This window comes from Musca domestica, unplaced genomic scaffold (genome assembly GCF_030504385.1).
Source record: "Musca domestica strain aabys unplaced genomic scaffold, Musca_domestica.polishedcontigs.V.1.1 95, whole genome shotgun sequence".
NCBI classification, from domain to species: domain Eukaryota; kingdom Metazoa; phylum Arthropoda; class Insecta; order Diptera; family Muscidae; genus Musca; species Musca domestica.
Window position 1 is genome coordinate 2,011,794 of NW_026712445.1, and position 26,138 is coordinate 2,037,931.

The window sequence follows — 26,138 nt, forward strand, 5'->3', positions numbered from 1 at the left end:
TAAGGCAGCAATAGCTCATGGTCTTCCATGAGAAGACCTTGTGGTCTTCTATGAGAAGACCTTGTTGTCTTCTACAAGAAGACCTTGGAATCTTATATACAAATGCTCTCGTGGACTTCTATGAGCAGACTTCGTTGTCTTCCATGAGCAGATCTCGTGGTCTTCTATGAGAAGATTCTCGTGGTCTTCTATGAGAAGATCCTCGTGGTCTTCCATGAGAGGATCCTTGTGGTCTTCTATGAGAAGATCCTCGTCGTCTTCAATGAGAAGATCCTCGTGGTCTTCTATGAGAAGATCCTCGTGGTCTTCTATGAGAAGATCCTCGTGGTCTTCTATGAGAAGATCCTCGTGGTCTTCTATGAGAAGATCCTCGTGGTCTTCTATGAGAAGATCCTCGTGGTCTTCTGTGAGAAGATCCTCGTGTTCTTCTCTGAGAAGACCTTCTGCTCTTCTCTGAGAAGACCTTCTGCTCTTCTCTGAGAAGACCTTCTGCTCTTCTCTGAGAAGTCCTTCTGCTCTTCTATGAGAAGACCTTCTGCTATACTTTAAGAAAAAACTTCTGCTCTTTTTTGAGAAAACCTTCTGCTTTCTCTGAGGAGACCTTCTGCTCTTCTCGGAGAAGACCTTCTGCGCTTCTCGGAGAAGACCTTCTGCTCTTCTCGGAGAAGACCTTCTGCTCTTCTCGGAGAAGACCTTCTGCTCTTCTCGGAGAAGACCTTCTGCTCTTCTCGGAGAAGATCTTCTGCTCTTCTTGGAGAAGACCTTCTGTTCTTCTCGGAGAAGACCTTCTGTTCTTCTCGGAGAAGACCTTCTGTTCTTCTCGGAGAAGACTTTCTGCTCTTCTCGGAGAAGACCTTCTGCTCTTTTCTGGAAAAACCTTCTGTTCTTCTCTAAGTAGACCCACTGCTCTTCTCTGAGAAGATATTTTGCTCTTCTCTGAGAAGACCTTCTGCTCTTCTCTGAGAAGACCTTCTGCTCTTCTCTGAGAAGACCTTCTGCTCTTCTCTTAGAAGACCTTCTGCTCTTCTCTGAGAAGACCTTCTGCTCTTATCTGAGAACACCTTCCGCTCTTCTCTGAGAGGACCTTCTACTCTTTTTTAAGAAGAAACCTTCTGCTCTTCTTTGAGAAGAAGACCTGCTGCTCTTCAAGAGAAGTAGACCTTCTGGTCTCAAATGAGAACAAATCTTCGACAATTCTATGAGAAGACTTTCTGCTCTTCGATGAGAGGACCTTCTGCTCTTTTTTAACAAGAAACCTTCTGCTCTTCTATGAGAAGAAAACCGGCTGCACCTCTATGTGAAGAAGCCCTGCTGCTCTTCTATGAGAAGAAGACATGCTTCTCTTCTATGAGAAGTAGACCTTCTGGTCTCAAATGAGAAGGAAACTTTCTGGTCTTCTTTGAGAAGAAGATCTTCTGGTATTCTACGAAAAGAGACCTTCGACTCTTCTATGAGAAGGTTCTTCTATGATATTCTGTTCTGCTATGAAAATATCTTCTGTTTTCTACTGATGTTTCTTTTTTTTATTCTTTTGGTCCTTCTGCAATAACCCTTTCTGATGACAATATAACCATCAGGCCATTGTTAAAATGGAAACATTTATACAATTAATTTTAAATGATTGTCAAATATGAATACATGAATGAGTGAATGAATGAATGATTGGTTGAATGAAAAGCGAATGACTACTGCCATGTGTACACGACATTGATGTGCGAAGATTTATTTTTGATTGCTGGCGAATAAGAAGCGTAAAAAATAAATAAAATTATAAATAAATAAAGCAGCTACAGCAACAATAACGGAACTGAACAATGCCAATAATAATGGGGCAACATGAATGAAAACAACGGAGAACATGAAGCGATTGGAAAAATGTTAAAATATTTATGCCATAAAAAACAAGAATGCGTATTGCGGAAGGAAACAACAAATGTTATTGGTTATCATTGGTTCTTTTTTTTTGTGTTGCTGTCAGCTAGTAAATGTCAATCGCAACGAAAAAGAAATACCAACATCCTGTGAAATGCGTATCATATTCCAGATTATATTTCACAGAAATTCCATTTGGCAAAAAAATCTGTTGGTAGCAATCAACGGAAATCCGGTATCATATAGTTTGGTACTATTCTCCATCTCCACGGTATGATGTGAGTGTGAATGTGTGGGGCCTGTCACTCACTTACCGAGATATAGTTTGACTTATGAAAGAGCTACCAGAGGTGTGATGAACACTCAATCACCAATGCGTTGCTGAACCACTCCAGTGGGGACCCTGGAGTATGATTTAATTATAAGGTTGCATAAAACGAATTTTTATGTCATTGTTGCAACAATTGTGAGTTTCTGTTGGAGTGAATGCATTGGTTATGAGTTACAAAATTTTATAAATAACAAGTTAAAAAATATCAATCGGTTCTACTGGCAGACTTATACCTTCAGTCAATGTTCGATTTTTTAAGTATGTTTAGACTTCAGTTATGATTATTCAAACTGTTGACCCTCTAGGGAGTGGGTTCTGAGGGAATGGGCTAATATTGTCGATTACGTATCGGACCTAAATATATATGCTATATAAATATGCAAGTTATGACAGAAAAAAATATTGAAAATTATGACCCTTTGTAGGTGAGGTACCAGAAGGGGTTAGCAGATATATATCATATACTTTTAATACCCTCCACCATTTGGTTCAAAATTGGCAATTACAAAAAAAAAAAAAAAAAAAAAAATAATAATAATAATAATAAAATAAATAAAATAAAATCCGTTAAAAATTCTGTTAAAATCTTAAAAATACCGAATGCCTATACAACGACGTGGACCTGCATAGGCAACGTTTGTCATAAGTTATTACAAAATTTAAATGCGAAACTTGAAGAAAAATCTGTTTATAATGTAGCTAAAATCATCAAAATACCGAATATAGGGGGAACCGTTATATGGGAGCTATAGGAAGACGTGGACTTGCACAGACAATTTTCTGGCATGGACTGAAGTATCCATTACGAACTTCACATGCAAAATATGAAGGAATCCCGGTAAGTAATGTCGCTAAAATTATCAAAATACCCAATATCGGGGGGTACGGCATATGGGTGCTATACGAAGACGTGGACCTTCATTTTCTATTTTATGCTGCAGTATCTATTACGAACTTCAAATACCAAATTTGGAACGATTCCGCTAAATAATGTCGCTAAAATCATCAAATACCAAATATCGGGGGGATGCCGTTATATGGGGGCTATATGAAGACGTGGACCTACATGTCTCATTTTTTGACTTAGAATGTAGTATCCATTACGAACTTTAAATACCAAATTTGAAACGATTCCGCTAAATAATGTCGCAAAATTTTGGCCTTCTATCTCAATTTGTTCGAAAGATAGTGTGATTACAACAGACAGACAGACGGACATGGCTAAGTCGTCTTAGAATTTTACGCTGATCAAGAATATGTATACTTTGTTGGGTCTGACATGAGTATTTCGAGGAGTTACAAACGGAATGACAAAATTAATATACCCTCCATAGTATGGTGGAGGGTATAAAAAGTTTGTATCTGCGAAAATTGAAGAGAGTTTGATGCTTATTTCGCTTCTTTGAGCGTTTTGTTTTTCAAAATTTTGAACTCTATATGGGGCAAATAGCAAAATAAATGGTCCAATCTCTACCACCTTTATAACAGATCTTGGATTTATGGAAATATTGAGATGTACCAAGCCAGGAATGACATCGGATGTTAATTTAGCTTTTTACGAGTTCATGGATATTCAAAAATTTGAGGCTTTGTGGGGGAAATACCAAAAGGAGTGGACCGATATTGTACATCTTAACACCAGACCTTGTGTTAAAAAAAATAATATGACGTGTGAAATATAAAGAGAACCTGATGCTTATTTCAGATTTTATAAACGTTTTGGTTATTCAAAATTTTAACCCTTTGTGGGGGAAGTACCAGAAGGAATGGCCCGATATCTACTGTTTTTATAACAAATCCTGCATTGATTGAAATATTCGAATGTGCCAAGTCTAAATGGAATCTGATTTTATCTTCACAACAGATCTTGAGTTTATAAAAATATTGGGATGTGTGAAATTTTAAGACAGTCGGATTCTTACATCATATTTTTTTAAGAGTTGTAATTATTCAAAAATTTGACTCTTTATGGGCAAGCACTTGATGGAATAGGCCGAGGCAATTGTTTCCCTTTCGGTACAGAACATTTTTTGTTTTTTTGAAAATTTCGACCTTTTGTGGAGTAGTTACCAGAAGGAGTGGACCGATACATTCCATCTTCACACCAGACCTTGGGTTAATAAAATTATTGGGATGTGTGAAAATGGAAGACAATCGGATTCTTACATCATATTTTATAAGAGTTGTAATTATTCAAAATTTTGACCCTTTGTGGGGGAGGTACTTGATGGAGTTGACCGATATTCTTCATTTTCGCACCTGATCTAGCACTGATGAAAATATTATGATTTGCAAAGTTGGAGCAAAATCTGATTATTGTGTTTCTTTCTGTGCAAAAAATATTTTTTTTTTGAAATTTCGACCTTATATGGGGAAGGTACCAGAAGGAGTGGACCGATATATATAGTATCAAGTTTGGACCAAATCGGATACTCCCTTCGAGAGTTCGAGCCAGTCAGACGGACAGACAGACGTACGGACAGACGGACATCGCTGGATCGACTCCAAATATCCTGAAACGGATTAGAGTCTAAAAATATAGGGTCTCAAATCGTTATTTCGATGAGGCACGATTTGACGCAAGTATTTGGATTTGCAGAGGTGGAGAAAAATAGGATTATCGTTTCTCTTTCTGTGCACAGAATATATTTTTTGAAAATTTCGACCTTTTGTGGGGGAGGTACCAGAAGGAGTGGACCGATATTGCCCATCTCCGAACTCGATCTAAGTTTGACAATGAGAGTTTATTGTACGCACCTTCCAGAAAGACAGACAGGCCGATGGACACCTCTAGATCGACTCCAAATGTTCTGAAACCCATGTGCTCCAAATGTACAAACTGTCTAAAGCCGTTATTTCGATGAGCCACGTTGGGCCATATATCATATGACGGCACCTCCCGATATTCGGTATTTTGATTATTTTTCTAAATTTTTTTCACAGATTTCTCTAAAAATCCACGTTTTCCTACAGCGCTACATATATCGATACCCACCGATACTCGGTATTTTGATAATCCTAGTCACATTTACCCACGAAATTGTTTCAAATTTGGTGTTTAAGGAGATTTGATATATGACAATCCATGAATAGTATAAAATTGTCCAGTGGTTCCCGTTTTGGTATGGCTTCCATATAACGGCCTCACCCACTTTTTTGTTTTTTTTAATATGGCCATGTCGAATGCTGATGCCACTTCCATTACTATTAATTTTGCTTCGATTTGTATTGATCATGATTTTTTCTAGTAACTGCAAAAGTTAAAACGAAATGTCAATTCCAGCCATATTTTGGAATTCCAACAAATTTCAATTACTTTGCAATACAACGACATTTCCGAATAAAAATAGCCACCGAGTTTTTCATTTGAAAATATTAAAATAACATCTCCATGGCCTGTAAATACAAAAGTCATGACAATAGCAATTCAATATTTATTTCAATTTTTAATTTGTTTTCGCAAAGTATTTACGATTTGAATGAGGCCGAGGGTCAGGGTATTAGCCATAAATATTGCTGTGTGCCAACATTTGCCGGGAATGTCGATATACAAATGCTGTGCTATTTTTATTTACTAGACATTACTGTTTAAGTTCTAAAAACATTTATGTACGAATAATCTGAATGAAATAAAATGAGAAATGGGAAAGTGAAGCTCTTTAAAATTCCGAAGTGTTGAAAAGTTTTTCAATTACAAATCAATGGCATGGAAAATTAAAAAAATACATTTAAAATATTTGGAATTTGAATTATGTAACTGTTAGACAACACGCTAGTGGCCATATTGTAGAGGAGGATTACTAGGACAGTCCTGTTTGACTGGGTGGCACTTCACCAACCTCCATAGAGGCTTATTGTTATAGTATCAACTACTAATTCCCCTCAACGATAGTGTCTCCCGTTATTCCCTTAATGAGAATCGTTCCACATTTTATTATTCCAAAGAATTGTTTACCAAAATATTAATATGCAAATCCAGCATTTTTATAAAATAAATTTCCAAAGAATAAATATTCATTAATACTTTATTTGTAAGAATTGTTTATTAAAATATTGATATGCAATTCAACATTTTATTCCAGACAAATTTCCAAAGAATTGTTTACTTAAATATTAATATTAGCCTAAAACTGTATTTTCTTTTCTGCTGCATTTCCGACAACGAAAATGCAGCAATAAACAGAATTTTAGTATATAAGCCAGTGAAAAATAAAGAAAGCAAGTTATAATTTCAAACCACACCAAACGTCTTTTTTTTAGTCAAAGTTTTTTCCGCAAATAAAAGTGGCGCAGTCGGTAGGATACCGCAAAGTCCTATCCAACGTATAAAAATAATAATAAAACAGATTTTATTGTGCGTGATAGAACTAGGATTTTAATCCTTAGTGCGGTATTCGAAATATCCTTTATAAGATTAAAGGATACACAAATTTTATGAAGGAAAAAAAGTAAAAAGGATATTAAGAAATATCCCTGTGACTAAAAAAATATTAGTGGAACCAGAAAGGATATAAAGATCTATCCTTTTGGTGAACATCCTTGTGTCAGAAGGAAACCTAGTGAAAAAAAAAAAGGATATTAAGAAATATCCCTGTGACTAAAAAATATTAGTGGAACCAGAAAGGATATAAAGATCTATCCTTTTGGTGAACATCCTTGTGTCAGAAGGAAACCTAGTGGAAAAAAAAAAGGATATTCCTTCAGTGGATTATAAACTTCAAAAAAACAACAACCATAATATAAAGACTGATTAAAACTATATTAAACAAAAACAAGAAAAAATAACCAATACAACAACAAAACAAAATATAATTTAAAATACGGGTCTAATACAAGCAAACAACAACAAGGAGAAGTAATAAAACAACAGCAACTATTGGAGCAATATTGTAAAGAAATAACATTACCAACAAACCAATAAAGAACAGTTCATGCCGAGAACTGCACCGTGGAAGACCCTACTACTAAGAAGAAAGTAAACCTGCAATCCTTAGCACCAACAACCAAATTACAAAGTAAGACTATCTCTAGAAATCTATAATTAAGAATAACTTGTATATTTTATAAGAAAATATTTAACATACCTTTGTGAAAAATCGTGTAGGAAAATAATTCCCTACAAGCAATTGTTGAAAATTTTTTTTTCCTCTCCTCCCTCTTTCCCATTTCAATGAGCGATAGTGACTCATTATCAGAATACCCATCAGACTTTGAATACATACCAAGAAACTCTAATAACGGGTCGACAGCATTAGAACTTGACTCAGGGATTGAATCGAATGATGGATACCTGACTGACGAAAGAACAGCACATTACATTCGTGACATAAGAAGTAGCAGAAACAGACGCATTTTTAGAAAGAAATTCAGACAATATTTTAGACGTAGATAAACAAAAAAAAAAAAAAAAAAAAAAAAACTAAACAGGACTATAACCCAAAATATAAAGGAAAATTAATAACTAAAATGGCAGAACAGGCCGAAAATCAGATTAATAGACTAATCATAGACCCGCTAAAATACTTAAACAACTTACCAGAGTTCTATGGGGATTCAAAAAACTTACAGACTTTTACTACCCTCGTTGACCGAATTTACCCACACTTACGCACATACGACGAATTGTCCCAATTACTTTTCTCCGACATTATAAAGTCCAAACTCAAAGGAAAAGCTAGGCAGGCAATTGAGATAAACTGCCACGCGATTTCATGGACTGACATAAAAAACATGTTGCAAAACAATTTTGGGGACAGACGTTCTAGTGAAGAACTTTTCGACGAACTAAGGAGTGTGACTTTCAGGACGAACACACTAGACTTCTATAATGACGTAAAGGACAAATTGCACAGACTAAACAACAAATTGGTAGTTATACTAGGAGAAGGTGAAGCAACTAGGCAAAGTGCGATTAATAATAAACGCACCGCTTTAAACATTTTTAAAAGCAAAATTCCAGAGCCTATGAAATCCATCCTGCTCTGTAGGAACCCAGGAGACTTGGAACAGGCCATGGACATATTATTTCAAGCCGGCTACGCATACACCGGAAACAATGAAAATAGAGCACAGACCAATGCACAATCTAGTAAACGAAGAAATTACCAACAACCATTCCCAAACCAAGGAAGAAATTACCAACAACCATTCCCAAACCAAGGAAGAAATTACCAACAACCATTCCCAAACCAAGGAAGAAATTACCAACAACCATTCCCAAACCAAGGAAGAAATCACCAACCACCATTCGCAAATCAAGGAAGAAATCACCAACCACAATTCATAAACCAAGGAAGAAATTACCAACAACCATTCCCAAACCACGAAGGAAATTTCCAAAACCCTTTCCATGCAAACAGACAAAACACTAGAAATCAGCCTGAACCCATGGAAATAGGCACAGCCGAAAATTTTCAGGACAGAGCCTCGACAGGCAATTACCATATATAATGGTAAAAACCAAGTTAGGTCATTTGAGACTGATAGTGGATACTGGAGCCACTAATTCAATTATTAATCCAGGAATTTGTCATCCGAAATGGATACACCAAATAAAACCTCTTGTTATTAAAACTCTCCAACACCAAGTTACCATAACAAAAAAAGGCAGTAATTCCAGCATTTCAAGAATTTAATATAACTAATAATGCGTTAGAGTTTTATGTTTTAAAATTTCACAATCACTATGATGGATTACTAGGCAACGATATACTTAAAACATACAATACTTGCATAAATTATAAAAACAATTCCATACAAATAAACGGACAGGACATGCCAATACTTTTTGACAATAAAAATAGCGAAAATAGAGAAGAAACAAATGACAAACCAATATTTTTTGAAGAACAATATAACAAAAACTTAAGTAAAATCATGCCCACGCAGAAGGTAGGCGATGATACCAGGGATATGAAGCAATATCATAGCTTGGAACAACAAATTAGGACACAACACCTTAATTCTGAAGAGAAAAGATGTCTCTTACAGCTAATAAAAAAATACTCTTCAATCTTCTTCCAAGAAAATACTCGATTGAGTTTTACCAACGTTATAAAGCATAAAATTCGGACAACAAACAATGTTCCAATAATTAGTAAATCCTATAGATATCCTTACATACATAAAAGAGAAGTCGAAGGACAGATACAAGAAATGTTGCAAAATAATATAATAAGGCATAGCAATTCGCCTTATTCTGCCCCTATTTGGATTGTGCCAAAAAAAGCCGATGCAAGTGGGAAGAACAAATGGAGACTTGTCATTGATTACCGTAAATTAAATGAAGTTACAATCGATGATAAGTACCCCATACCTAATATTGACGAAATACTCGACAAACTGGGAAGATGCCAGTATTTTACAACACTTGACCTCGCAAAAGGATTTCATCAGATTGAAATCGAAGAGGAGGACATCCATAAAACTGCCTTCAGTGTAGAAGGAGGCCATTACGAGTTTTTACGAATGCCGTTTGGGCTAAAGACAGCCCCAGCGACATTCCAAAGGTTGATGAACTACGTCCTTAGAGACTATATCAACAAAATCTGTCTGGTTTATCTAGACGATGTGATAATATTTTCCACCTCACTGCAGGAACACATAAATTCATTAAAACTTGTTTTTAACCGTTTGCAAGAAGCCAACCTCAAGGTCCAATTGGACAAGTCGGAATTTTTAAAAAAGGAAACTGAATTCCTTGGCCATGTCGTGACATTAGAAGGTATAAAACCTAACCCAAAAAAATCGAGTGCATAGTTAACTTCCCCATCCCCAAATCACCCAAACAAATTAAACAATTCCTAGGTTTGACTGGTTATTATCGAAAATTTATAAAAGATTATTCGCTAATAGCTAAACCCATGACAAAATGTCTTAAAAAGGATGCCAAAATAAACATATCCAATCCAGAATATCAGGAAAGCCTTAATACGCTAAGAAACTTACTAATACACGACCCAATCCTCGCTTACCCCGACTTTACTAAGAAATTCACCCTAACAACAGACGCTAGTAACTTTGCCCTTGGAGCGATACTATCTCAAGAAAACCACCCGATTTGCTACGCTAGTCGTACCCTAAATGATCACGAGATCAATTACAGTACGATAGAAAAAGAACTTCTAGCAATTATTTGGGCCACAAAATACTTTCGCCCATACCTTTTCGGACGCAAGTTCATAATCGAGACAGATCATAAACCGCTAACATGGCTCTTTTCGATTAAAGAACCCAACTCAAAACTAGTCAGATGGAGGCTCAAGTTGTCAGAATTCGATTATGAGATTAAATACAAAAAGGGAACAAAAAACAGTAATGCAGATGCATTATCAAGGATCGAAAATAAAATTGTTGAGATCAATTCATTAGAAAACATCCAACCCATTCTTAAAGAAAGCGATTCACCTATAAATTTATTTAAAAACCAACTCATCGTAAAAAAAATTCATTCCGGATCAGCAAGGATAAAAACCGAAAACATCTTTCAGAATATTAGAAAAACTGTAACAATAAAAGAACTAGATAAAGAGTATGCAATTATGATTTTAAAAACCCACTGTCACCCAACACAAATAAATGCAGTTCTGATAGACAATGAATTTTACGACACTTTCAGAGACACTTGTAGGGAATTCTTTTCAAATAATAACGGATTCAAATTAATCAGGACTTTTAAGAAACTAGACGATATAGAAGACGAACTCCAACTAACAAACATAATTGAGGAAGAACATCTAAGCAAAAATCACAGAGGAATTCAGGTAGTGTTCGAGGAACTAAAAACAAAAATTTATAACCCCAAACTTAAATTAAGGATAACCCAGATCATTAACAATTGCGAAATATGCACATTGGAAAAGTATGACAGAAGACCACCTAGACTACCTTACAAACTAACGGAAACACCCACAAAACCCAGAGAAATATTACACTTAGACGTTTTCTATACACTAGAGAAACAACTTTACTTAACTATAATTGACAAATTTTCAAAACACGCCACAGCATACAAAATTAATGGAAGATCATGGATAGAGTTTAAATCAAAATTAATGCAATATACCAGCACATTTGGAAGAATAGAAAAAATTGTTGTCGACAATGAGTTAGGATTTAAAGCCATTCCGATTCAAGAATATTTAAGGAAAGAGAACATTAATATACACTACACATCAAACAGTAACCATACATCCAACGCAGATATCGAACGACTTCACAATACATTGAACGAACACTTAAGATTACTACGACATGACGAACAATCCAAAGACGAAACGACAGAGGAAAAAATATCACGTATCATTGGATTTTATAATAATACTATTCATAGCACCACACAAATCAAACCTATAGACTTTATAAATGGCAAAGTACATGAGGATAAATATCCCGAAATACATGATCTAATATTAAAGAAGAAAAATAACTATATTAATAAACTTAACAAAAATAGAACCGATATAGTGATAGAGGAAGGTACAAACTATATAAGAGAAATTCGAGGGGGTAAAAATCATAGGAGGTACAGAAAGATAGAATCTAAGAAAGTCGATGAAGATCATATTGAAAACACAAAAACAGGGCATAAATATTACAAAGCACATATAAGACCTCAAAAGAAATATCAAGACAAGAATAACCCAAAAATTAAAGCAAAATCTAGATAATTACCATCCCCTTTCAGATGATTAACTGGATCATAATAAGGGTTGCATTTACTACAGCAATCAAGACTCAAACTATCGACTTACAAGACTTATCGAACAATAATGGTTACATACCGATAAAAACAGGAGAGACCAATACCGTAGAACACTACATAAAAGTACTGCACATAATAAACACTACAGAATTCGAACGAACTATGGAGATAATTAAAACCAACATTGACACCCTAAAGACATCCAGTAGCGAATCAAAAACATTAATCAGTACAATAAACAAGAACTTTATGCTACTAAAAGCGAAAATAGAAAATCTTAACCCACATTTTAGAAAGAAACGGGCACTCTTAAACATTATAGGAAAAGGCTTAAAAATGATTGCAGGTACAATGGACAGCGATGATGAAGAACAAATAACTGAAGCTCTCAAATCTCTACATTCGAACGAAGAAAACTTAACTAACAAAATGAACAAACTAACTTATATAAACAATGTCATGAACTCCCAAATCCAGAACATAACTAACCATATAAACTATCAGCAAAACATTATCGGGGACTACTTAGTCAAATTCAAGAATATTATAGGGAATAAAATTTCAACCATAGAGGACGAGATAACATTTATAGAACACATATACCAAATTAACAACGACATCTCACTCCTACGGCATCATGTAGACGACATAGGACAGATTATTTTCTCCGGGAAACTGGGAATAATTCCCACAGATATTCTCACCCAAACAGAACTCGATTTAATCACAAGCTTTGACAGCTATACCAATATAAAAGTAGCCATAGCACGTAATGAAGGGAACATTATAATAATTCTCTCTATACCACAATATTCCCAAGATTCACTATCCAAGGTAACATTCGTACCCATTCCTGACAAAAATAATAAATCCATAATGGTTAATCATTTTGATGTTCTTATAGATTTAGAAAGAAATATTTATAGCACGTATATTAAAGATAACCTAAAAGAAATCTTATAAAAATTAATGATAATTGTTTGAACAATATACTAAACTTTGAAGAAGCTAATTGCAAAACGCAAACATTAAATACACAAGAAATTAGCGAAATAATTCCAGGAGTATTAATCCTTAAACACTTTAACAGTACGATATCGCATAATTGTAACAAAGATAAATTAAAAATTTCAGGAAATTACTTAATCAAATTCGAAAATTGTGAAGTAAACACGTTAAACAAAACCTTTACGAATTTTAAAATAAAAATACAAGACAAGTTTATCCTACCTAACCTTATAACAAAAATTAAAGATACCAGTAACACAACACTTGCAGACATAAAACTTGAAAATTTATATCTAAAACAAATAGAATACGAGGAAACACTGAAACAAGTACTATATACAGATAAAAACTCAAAAATAATTGGCTATAGTATAGATATTTTAATCGGTACATCAATATGTATCTTAATTATATTTATATATCTCTTTAACAATAAACAAACGTATGTTCCAAATGTACAATTAAAAAACCAAACTATTATAAACAATCCGGCAAAGATAATATAATTTCGTCGGAGCCTCAAACTAGCGGTGGGGGTGTTATAGTATCAACTACTAATTCCCCTCAACGATAGTGTCTCCCGTTATTCCCTTAATGAGAATCGTTCCACATTTTATTATTCCAAAGAATTGTTTACCAAAATATTAATATGCAAATCCAGCATTTTTATAAAATAAATTTCCAAAGAATAAATATTCATTAATACTTTATTTGTAAGAATTGTTTATTAAAATATTGATATGCAATTCAACATTTTATTCCAGACAAATTTCCAAAGAATTGTTTACTTAAATATTAATATTAGCCTAAAACTGTATTTTCTTTTCTGCTGCATTTCCGACAACGAAAATGCAGCAATAAACAGAATTTTAGTATATAAGCCAGTGAAAAATAAAGAAAGCAAGTTATAATTTCAAACCACACCAAACGTCTTTTTTTTAGTCAAAGTTTTTTCCGCAAATAAAAGTGCTTATCTCTTGCCAATGGCTGTGGGAGGCCCTAAACATCTCGCAAAGTCAATCAGTAATCGATAACGAATGTTGATGTGCATTGTTTCCAGCATTATTGATACGTTGTTGTTGTTGCTACTGCTTGATATTGTCGAAAATATTAAATTATGCAAATGTGTAGATGATAATGCTAATAGTAATCAGAAATTGTATAATATTCAATACATGTTATTTTTAATTTCATAATATTGCATAAATATGGCTATTTAAGTATTTTATCATTGAAAGTTGGTAAATTGTATTACAGGATATAAATGCTTTCGTTTAACGATAATTATAATCGAACAATGTCGAAATCATTTTCATTTCATTTACATAATTTATTTGGAAATATCGATGTGTACAAATAAATTTGGAAATTGGATAATAAATTATGTATGAATTACTATGTGGGCTAAAATGATTTGTAAATCAACAATAGTTTTATTCTTATAAATCAAATAGGGCATAATCTACAACACGAAGTTTCCCAAAATGTCATAGGTAGCACAAAAGCTGGAAAAAAATCGTTTAAGAAGGACGACGTCATATAATAAAATCAATCAATAAATATTAATAAATCAGTTGTTAAATAACATAAACACCCACTCCTCCATTTCTTTTTGGAAATGATAGAACATAGTTGGTACGTTGGGCGCCACTGACCATTTTTATACCTGTATGTTCTATACAAATTTTCTTGCTTGCATTATTTACAAAAAAGGCAGTTAATTATTATTATAATTAGAAAAAAGAAAAAATCCACTAAACCATTAAAAATATATTTTCATAAATAAATTTTCTAAATTCTCTTTGAATCAAAAATCAACTTTTTTGATGATTTGTATATTTGAATCATTTTTATGTATAGGCCAGGAATAATAAAAACAAAAATATTTTGAATGAATCACGACTCATACGACAAGTTTTTATAAGCATGTCTTTTTGTTGTTGTTAAAATACACTTTTCCTTTTTGACATCTTCAAAAAAATCTATTCTTGGCATAAGATTTAAAGAAAGAAATTAAAAAACCCTAGACATTTCAAAATATGTGTACAATCAACTGTATTTGATCAGGAGGTTCTTCAAAAGTATTTAAATCCATCCATGAGTGTTGATCAGGAGTTCGTTCAAATTTATGTTTAATAATTATGTTATTTGAAAAGTAAAATAAAATAATCAACATTTAAAACATTTACGACTTATTGCTTTTGGAACCTTCTTTAAAAAATAAAAATTTACTATATGTACTGCCGGATATTCTTAAAACCATTTTTTTTAAATCCTAAATATTAATGCGCCAGAAAATAAGGTTTTAAAAATATTGAAAAAAAAAAAAAAATAAAAATATCAGTCGGCTTTGCAGACAGGTGTACATCCTGAGCCAGTGTTCGATTATTTAAATATATTTTGACTTCTGTTATGATTATTCAAATTGTTGATTCCGAAGGGATGGGTCAATATTGTCCATTTCGTATCGGACCTAAACAAATATGACCTATATATTTTTTAATAAAAATTAAAAATAAATTTTAAATTTTATAAGAGTTGTAATTATTCAAAATTTTGACCGTTTGTGAGGAAGATTCTTGATGGAGTGGACCGATATCGTCCATTTTCGCAACTAACCTAGCACTGACGAAAATATTAGGATTTGCTAAGTTGGAGCAAAATTGGATTATCGTTTCTCTTTCTGTGCAGAAAATATATTTTTGAAAATTTTGATGTTTTGTGGGGTAGGTACCAGAAGGAGTGTACCAATGTATTCCATCACCAGACCAGACACCAGAATTTGGGTTAATACAAATATTGGGATTTGTAAAATTTGAAGACAATCGGGGTCCTATATCACATTTTATAAGAGTTGTAATTATTAAAAATATTGACCCTTTGTGGGGAGAGGCAATTTATGGATTGGACCGATACTGTCCATTTTCGCACCTGACCTAGCACTGATGGAAATATTTAAAGTTGCAAAGTTGGAGCAAAATCGAAAAAAAATTTCTACCTTTTTTGGGGAGGTACTAGAAGGAGTGGACCGATATTGCCTATCGGGTACTCCCGAGAGTTATTGTGCGCACCAGCCAGACAGACAGACGGACGGATAGACATTGCTAGATCGACTACAAATGTCCTGAAACGGATTTTGTTCAAAGAGACCTAGGATCTAAAACCGTTATTTCAACTAGGCACGTTTGGATCGTGTCAAATGATATATACGCTCTGTAGTCATATGACTGAGGGTAAAAAAATCGATGTTTCATTTTGCCCTGTTGGAATGTCCAAGGTCTGCGGCCAAAATGTTTGCGTGCCAAAGCGTTAATACACCCTCCAGAATATTTTCGCGATAATATTCGGCATTTATTCTGATGCCACGGTCGATTAATACGAGCGGAGAGCGACCATCGGCTATTATGGTGGCCCTCACCATCACCATGGCCAGCGCTTGAGTTCTGGTGGCCAACCGAAGGTGCACATTTTCAGCTGACATCTTTGGCAAGTAAACACGATCAGTTTATTTGTTTACAAACTGCAGGACAACGATTTAATCACAGTTAAATGCAGCAGTTCCCTAACGATAGCCACTTTTGGCTTAGAATTGACAGCTGTCTGAAGTTGGGTGCAGTTTTTTCATCTCACCCTGTATGTTGTACCATTTAGTATTTTTCACTCTATGCATACTATGTACTAAAATATACCTAATGTTGTTTGTAAAACCTTTTATCGAATACTGAACCCATATAACAAAGTTTTTTTCTTATAATTCAAAAAAAAAATAACAACAAGATTTGCATAGAGAATTTGATTTTGGGCTCCGTTAAAATGCCGGGTCAAAGGCAAAGGGAATTGTTTAATTGTCCCGGCCATTGAATATTCATAGCTTTTGGATGTTCACAACCAGTTTTGTTGTTTTTTTTTTGAAACATTTTACTCGTTTAAATAACTAATTCAATTTAAGCGTTCGAAATTCAACTAAATTGCACAGTCTGCCATTTAGGAATTCCACTTAGCCGGCTAGTTTTTAGTTGGCCAACAAAGAAAAACAAGCCAAAGCATCGACATTTAGCTGAACGCGATAAAAATCCTGCTGTGAATTGGCAAATTGGTAAATGGCAGAGTACATGTTTTTTTCTCTCTCTCTCTCTCTCTTTCGATTTGGTTATATTCAAATTTGCAGAGCATAGGCGCGTGTATGTTTATGTGTGTGTGGCGTAGAGTTAGTTTTTTTTCATAAATATTCAAACAACCATTGAAATGACACAATTTCCAGCCCTGTCCATAAATAAATTGTAAAATATTGGTTGCACAGCAAAGATTTCCGGCAATTGACAGTTAACAAAAAACACTACAATTTTATGTAATTTTTTTTTTTGATTTTTTGTGTTACTAAATATTCATGTTGTAGTGGCCAAAAAAAGTAATAACAACAACATGTTTTACGATTTTCCGAGTTTTGTTTTCATTTTCCAATAGATGAGTTTTTATTAAATTAACTCTCTTCCCCACTCTCACTCACTTTTTGTTACACATTTCGAGAGGAGGTATTTTTCGTTTTCCTGAATGTTTTAATTTGTTTTATAGATTGGTTCAATTAAACTTTTTTAATTTAATTTTGTGGGGTTTTTGTTTAAACATTTTCTAGTTTATCGGTATCGAATTTGGAATTGACTGTGTTTTGCAATTGATGTGAGTTTTTAATTTTGGCTTAACTTACCTGGAATCCATCATATGTCCATGAACCAAATTTCATTTCACATCTCTGATCATCGAACGGAAACCATGTGATGTCGATTTTACACGTGGACTTAAATATACCGGGCGGCACATAGAGGCATGATCCATTGTTGCGGACAACCACATTCGTGGCATAGGTTCCATCAAAGCCTTCGTCGGCACTGAAATGAAAAGAAACAAATTTTGATTTTGAAAACCAGTAAAGAAAGTCTTAAAGTCGGGCGGGGCCGGCTTTATGATACCCTACACCACTTTGCTAATTTGGTAGAGCTCCACATAACAATTAAAAGTTTTTATGGGAGAATTCTATCATACACGCTATGATAATAATTATAATTTAAAGTTCAAAAGACTAAATATGCCGAAGCATTTCGGACTTGTATTGCCCATTTGATACATATGGGAGCTATATCCAAATCTGAACCGATCTCGATAAAATTTGGCAAAAATATTTCCGAGCTGTATTTGATATATTTCTCTAAATATCGTTGTTACGGAGTGCATATTACGGCTGTGGGTAACAAATATAACAAATCTTCACCAAAATTGAGATACTAGCTTCTAGACTCAATTCGGTCGTAAGTGCTAAATTTCATACCATTTGGGCATATATTAGACGTTTGGTGCTCAATAGAAGGTAAATCGGACGAAGTTATTCATGGGAGATATATCGAAATCCGAACCGATCTCGTTCGGTTATATAAGGGAGATATATCCAAATCCGAACCGATCTCGAAAAAAATTAGCAAAAGTATTTCTGAGCTGTATTTGATATATTTCCCCAAATATTGTTGTTACAGAGTGCATACTACGGCTGCGGAGGTCTAAAAAAAACAAAAATCCGATGAACAATATATATGTGAGCTATAGCTATATCTGAACCAAATCAAATTTGGCATACTTATTTTCAGGTCTAATTTGGTTGTATGTGCAAAATTCCATACTATTCGGGCTGATATTACACGTTTGGTGGACAATAAAAGGCAAATCGGACGAATATATATGGGAGCTATATCTAAATTTTTACCGATTATCTCCAATTTCAATAGGGTTCGTCCTTGGGCCAAACTAATGACTTGTGCAAAATTTCATCTGGATCGGGTAATAAATGCGAACTGTACTTTGTTCACAAAACTACATTGACAGACGGACGGACAGGCATAAATCCACCCAGAATGTGATTCTATGCAGATCATCAAAAGGAACTATGGTCTATCTCGTGTAACCATTTCGTATCATTTGTACGGCTTGAGCTAAAAACTAGAAATTTGGAATGGAAATCAAGGTTGAGTAGTAGGATCGATGTAAGGAGGTAGTCTTGGATGTGTTTACTCAGGTACACGAAAAGTACTATATGGTACTAACTACAATTTGAATTTGGAGGAACGGATGGAGCTGAACATTACTGTTGGAGTGTAGGATTTGGATATGAAGGAAGTTTTCGAAAACGAAAAGCATAATTTGTACTTGGGCGATCCGACAGAGTTGGAATCCGGAAATTTAGAAATAAGATAACTATTGCATTCTAGGACTAAGGAATGTACGTAGGTTCGAAAATTCGTACGTATGTGTACTAAATTTGGTACAATTATTATTTTTGGAAATTCGTACTTATGTGAACTAAATGGACTTAAATTTAGTAAAAATTGGAATTGTGATCAGCCGATGGAGCTCAAATTCTGAAATTTTGAATAAGAGAAAAGTTTTGAATTATGAAACGAATAGAGCTAAAAACTTGAAATTTTTATTTTGGAAATGTGCACTAAATGTGTGAACTGTACTAAATGGTACTAAATTCGCACAGTTTGGTTAAGAGTGAACGTATGAGACTGGAGTTTTGAAATTTTGCCTTAGGGTCCCTTTTGGTGGTAGGTTTGCGATAAACAAGTGATTTTGCAAATTCGTATTAAAAGTGTACGAAATAGTAATATATTTGGTACAATTTGGTATTGGGTGATAGTACTTAAAATCTTTACTTTGCTATTAGGGTCGCTGCTCATCTGTAGCCTGGACATATTGAAGTCTTTTCCGATATGTGTACTATAATTGTACGAAAATTACTAAATACTAAATTTGAAATTGGGTGAAGTGATAGAACTAGAATCCACTAATTTTATACTGATGTCTATGTTGATATCTGGAAGGGAGGTGGTTTTGGATATGTGTACTTAGTGTGCGAGCTGTACTAAATGGTACTAAATTTGGTGTAGGGTGAACGGATGAGGCTGGAATTTTGAAAATATGTATTGGGTTCCCTGTTAGTGGTTGGCTTTTGATAAAGAGGTGGTTGTGCAAATATGTAATACAAGTGGACGGGAAGTACTAAATAGTACAATATTTGGTACAATTTGGTATTCGGAGGAACAGATCATGCTTAAAATCTGATATTTGGAATTGGGGTCGCTGTGCATGTGTAGTCTGGAAATATGGAGGTGTTTCCGATAATGTGTACTATAATTGTACGAAAAGTACTAAATTGTACGGTATTTTGGTATTGGGTGAATCCTTGGAGATACAATTCTGAATTTTGTGGTTTGCAAATGCGTCCTATATTTGTACGAAAAGTACTTAAGCGTACTAAATTTGTTATTGGGTGAAAGAATAGGGCTGAGATCCAGAAGTGTGATACAGATGCCACAGTTGGTGTCTGTCGTTAAGATATGGTGCTGGTTAATTGTTCGACAAGTACTAAGTGGTACCAAATTGGATTTTGGGTGAAAGAGATTGAGCTGGAACCCCATGTTTGACATTAAGGTCTCTGTTTGTATGTTGAATTGAGATAGGGAGGTGGTTTTGGAATGTGTACTATAATTGTGTAAAAAGTACTAAATAGTACCAAATTTACTACAGGCTGAAGGAATGGAGCTGACATCCTGAAATCTAATACAGATGTCACTGTTGGTGTCTGGTCTTGGAATCTGTTGGTGGTTTAGCAAATGCGTACTTAAATTTGCTCGAAATGGTGCTAATTTGCGGTCACTGTTGGTGTTTTAGATATGAGTACTATATGTTGCCAAATATGTTTTGGTTGAGAGAATTGAGCTGAAATCCTGAAATTTGGTGTCGAGGTTATTGTTTATGCCTGTGGTTGAAAAATAGCTTGTTTTCAATATTCGTACTATAACTACACTTAATGGTACTGAAATTGGGAGAAATTTCAGAGCTGAAATCCCGAAATTCGATATTAAGATCACTATTGGTATCTGAGGTTGAGATATGGCGATTATTTTGAAAATGCATTTTTTAAATGTACAAAAAGGACTAAATGCTACGAAAATAAATATTGAGAGAAGGGACAGAGCTGAAGTTGTGAAATGTGATATTGGGGTCACTGTTTGTTTTTAAGACTTACATATGGAGAAGTTGAAATTGTTTTGAACAAGAAAATTGAATGTGGGTTCTTTGTGCAAAGTTTTTACTAATATCCAGTTCGATAAACTTTGATATGAAGGATTGTGAAGACTATTATTTTTTCCGAAAAAGATAAAATTTGAATAGGATATAAAATCTTAAAAGTCTGAAACTAATGATACGATGTATAAAGTTTTGATTTTTAAAAAAATGTCGAACTGTGGGAACGAGTGTAAAATTTGAAAGTGGACTTTACGCTGACGAAATAGCGGACACTTGCTTTATAGGAAAATAGGAAAATGTGTCCAATCTAGTGGAAGATGGGTTCTTCAAAAACTGCTGCTTAAAAATCCATTTCGTCTTATGGACAAGGCTACCGTGAAGGACCAGCTACCGTGACCCAATTTTGGCTCTAAGTATTTCTAACTTTTAAATTATTTCAAAATTTAGATGTTATGTTAGCTTCTACAACAATTTAGTTCATTTCGTATGTATTACTTGTTTTTAGAAAAAATGTATATAATAATCTTTGTCATCCCGTTTCCCCATCCACCAAATGGAGGACATACTACAAATGTCATCATTGCAATGCAATGACACAAAACACCAGTAAAATCTCAACAATAGTCGTTGTTCAAACGACACTCTTCAACTATTCACCAGAATGTGTCACATCTAATATTTATAGCTGTCACTTTTAGTTTTGCTTTCCATTCATCACCGATGTATATTTGAATAATGTCGTTTTTTATTTTTTTGCTGTTGTTGTTCGTCTTAATCAGAAGAGAATGGCTAGAAAAAGGAGGTATATGTTAGGGGTTTTTTTTTCCATCGTGTAATAAATCCTTATGTTTCCGTTTGTGTTAACTTAGGTTAGGGAAAATGTGATTTGTTTACAAGTAAGGGACGGAACACTAACAAAAAAGGAAAAATTGCTGAGAGAACATATAACCAAGTTAGTAACAAAGGTCATGGGCGAAAAGGGTTGCCTTGCCTAAATAATTCAATTTTTTTTTAAAAAATGTGTATATTTTTCAAATCCATACTTATGAATTTTGTAACAAGTGCAACATTTCAGTTTTATCGTGGATTTAACATAAACATTTTATATACGATCGTCTCAGCTTAATGGTAATTTATTCAAATACCAGGGCTATAATCGTAGATTTTTTAAAACTTTTTTCAAAGGACCAATTTGGATGAAGACATGGTGTTTTAAAATTTTGTTTTTCGGCAATGCTTCCGGAATTTTAAAAATATTTTTCTAAGGTTTATTAAAATATATTAATTTTTTTTAATAATTTTAATTTTTTAATATTTTTTTTAATATATTTAATAAAATAATTTTAAAAATTTAATAATTTTTTTTTAATAGCGATAATCGTGGATTTTGAAAAATATTTTATAGGGAATATCCAAGCTATAATCGGAGAATTCCAAAATTATTTTTGTATGGACTATAATCGTGAAATTTTTTAAATATTTTTCTGGGCCATTTCCCTGAATTTTGTCAAATATTTTTTTAAACCATTTCCTGATTTTAAATATTCTTTAGGGCCATAATTACAAATTCTTAAATATATTTGCTCATGGAGTATGTGGACCATAGTCGTTAATTTTTAAAATTATTTTTTAGAGTATCAGAGCCAGATTCTTATACTCTACGCCACAAGCATAAGGAATGTAAAGCTGTGGGTCAAGTGCAGTTCGCACACTTGGTGCATATTTTCAATACCACCTTCATATATCAAACTAATTTCGAAACTTGATACTCCTACTAAAGTTTAAGTTTTAAGCTCAATCCATTTACATAATACAAAATGGTACCATTTTAGAATTTTAGTATAATTTTAGAAATCTCTATTTGAAAAATATTTCTAAAAAAATGAATGAATGGACTGCTGGTCATTGAAAAATATTCTTTAAAAAATCTAAGATTATTGGCTTGTTGGTCCTTGAAACATATTCTTTAAAAATTTTCGTATATTGGTCTCTTAGTCCTTGAAAAATAATCTTCAATAAATCCATGTTTATTGGTCTCTTGGTCCTTGAAAAATATTCTTAAAAAAATCCACCTGTTAGTATTTGAAATATATTTTAAAAAATCTACGATTATTGGTCTGTTAGTCATTGAAAAATACTTTTTAAAAAATCCAAGCTTATTGTTCGGTCAGTCCTTCAAAAATATTCTTTAAGAATCCAGTATTTTTTCTTTAAAATATCCACGCTTATTGATGTGTTGGTATTTAAAGGATTTGTTGGTCCTTGAAAAAAGTCTTAAAAATATTCACGCTTGAAAAATAATCTTCTGTTCGTCCTTGAAAAAAAATTCTTAAAAAATCTACGATTATTGGTCTGATAGTCCTTGAAAAATAATCTTCTGTTCGTCCTTGAAAAAAAAAAAATTCTTAAAAAATCTACGATTATTGGTCTGTTAGCCATTGAAAAATATTCTTCAGTTTGCCCTTGAGAAAAATTCTTAAAAAATTCACGATTATTGGTCTGTTAGTTCTTGAAAAATATTCTTCTGTTGGTCCTTGAAAAAAATTGTTTAAAAAATCCACGATTATTGGTCTTTAGTCCTTGAGAAAATTTTCTTTAAAAAATCCAAGATTATTGGTCTTTAGTCCTAGAGAAATTTTTCTTTAAAAAATCCACGATTATTGGTCTGTTAGTCCTTGAAAAATATTCTTTTGTTGGTCCTTGAAAAATATTGTTTAAAAAATCCAGGCTTATTGGTCTTTTGGTCCTTGACAAATATAGTTTAAAAATCCACGATTATTGGTCTGTTGGTCCTTGAAAAATATTGTTTAAAAAAATCCACGCTAATGGATTTATTGGTCCTTGAAAAATATTGTTTAAAAAAATATTGTTTCAAAAAATCCACGCTTATTGGTCTGTCGGTCCTTGAAAAATATTGTTTAAAAACATCCACGCGTATTGGTCTGTTGGTCTTTGAAATATATTCTTTTAAAAATCCACGATTATTGGTCTGTTGGTCCTTGAAATATATTATTTTAAAAATCAACGATTATTGGTCTGTTGGTCCTTGAAAAATATTTTTTGAAAAATCCACGCTTAATGTTCGGTTGGTCCTTGAAAAAAAATTTTAAAAAATCCACGCTTAATGTTCGGTTGGTCCTTGAAATATATTGTTTTAAAAATCAAAGATTATTGGTCTGTTTGTCCTTGAAAAATATTTTTTAAAAAAGCCACGCTTAATGTTCGGTTGGTCCTTGAAAAATAATTTTTAAAAAATCCGCGCTTAATGTTCTGTTGGTCCTTGAAAAATATTTTTTAAAAAATCCACGCTTATTAATCTGTTAGTATTTGAAAAATAATGTTTAAAAATCAACGATTATTGGTCTGTTGTTCCTTAAAAAAAATTGTTTAAAAAATCCACGCTTATCTCTAAATTCAATTTGGATAATGCCAAACACAATTCCAGAATAAAATATTTTGAATGGAATTTGTATTTTTTTTCTGATTGTTGTGGTTCTTATTATTTGCAGGACTCCTGAATAAATTATGCAGCATACATTCCCGATCGGCGTTGACGACTGCACCAACAGTAACTTGTACTAAAATAACTAATTATACGACATACAATTTATTATTCTCATTTGTGGTGACATTTTGATTTAGTATGCGGGTAAATCCTTACATTTATTCCAAACACACACAGACACACTCACTTACACACATAAGATTAAATAGTAAAAATTACAATAATAATGAATAGATGCTACTCTTCACACAAATGTCATGTTAAATGTATGTAAATGTCTGTCTCATGTCCCAGGACACCAGGACAAAGGAATGTTGCAAAAAAAAATGCTCAAATATCAAACTGTAACATGAATGCGAAAATAGAACAAAAAGCAAGATGGATAAAGGAAAAAATATTTTGCTTAAATATGCACTTTCACATTCGTTGACTTATTTCCTAATTCCCCCATCCTCCCTCAACAATATCCCACACTCTCTCTCTCTGTTCTTACATTTTTCCGGCAAAAATTCTTTACAAAATGTCCTTTACTCTTAACATTATTTCCATGCCCAAAAGAGGCGCCTACCTAGAAATAAATAAAAAACCTTGACTTTATTACGCTCTCTGGCAGGGGAGTAAATGCGTGTGTGTGTGCGAGTCACAAGAATCCTTATTTAAACTCACTTATCTCTACGTGTACTGCATCACCCATCAGGGAGTAGTAGTGGTAGTAGTTTGAAAAAAATGAGACATGGTTCCTCTTTATTTCCGGATAGTGAGTATGAAGAGACCCGCACTCACATTGCCTCACGAATGCACCCACACCTTTAAAACTAAATACCAAAATAAAATATTCCTCTTCAAAGTAAAATAGAGGCGAAAAAATATGTTAGAAGACCTGAGAGAATGTCATATGAGTGCATGTGATATATATGTGTATGTACGTAGGTACGGATGTGTGTAGTCTATTGTTAATGGTATGTGTATGTAAATGTGAAACAGGGATGGGAAATATAAATCATTAAAAAAATAATATTTTTTAAAGACGGATAAGCGTGGATTTTTTAAACAAATTTTTCAATAACCAATGGAGACATGAGCGTGCATTTTTTAACCAATATTTTTCAAGGACCAATGGAGCCATGAGCGTGGATTTTTTAAAGAACATTTTTCAAAGATCAATGGAGCCATGAGCGTGGATTTTTTAAACAATATTTTTCAAGGACCAATGGAGCCATGAGCGTGGAATTTTTTAAAGAATATTTTTCAAGGACCAACAGAACAAATAACGTGGATTTTTTAAAGAATATTTTTCAAGGACCAACAGACCAATTTTTTCTCAAGGACCAACAGATCAATAAGCGTGGATTTTTTAAACAATATTTTTTAAGGACCAACAGACCAATAAGCGTGAATTTTTTAAATAATTTTTTTTTCAAGGACCAACATACCAATAAGCGTGGATTTTTTAAACAATATTTTTCAAGGACCAACATACCAATAAGAGTGGATTTTTTAAACAATATTTTTCAAGGACCAACATACCAATAAGAGTGGATTTTTTAAACAATATTTTTCAAGGACCAACATACCAATAAGAGTGGATTTTTTAAACAATATTTTTCAAGGACCAAAAGACCAATAAACGTGGATTTTTT

At 33.4% G+C, this 26,138-nt stretch overlaps 1 protein-coding gene across 1 annotated transcript in view; it reads right to left on the minus strand.

The window, feature by feature from the left end:
* Window positions 1–26,138, minus strand: part of LOC101887801 (neuronal acetylcholine receptor subunit alpha-7) — a 209,127-nt gene that overhangs the window by 147,094 nt on the left and 35,895 nt on the right. The window contains exon 3 of the mRNA XM_059132078.1: window positions 17,620–17,800. Within this exon, the coding sequence (XP_058988061.1) occupies window positions 17,620–17,800 (181 nt within the window). The remainder of the gene's footprint in view (window positions 1–17,619; window positions 17,801–26,138) is intronic.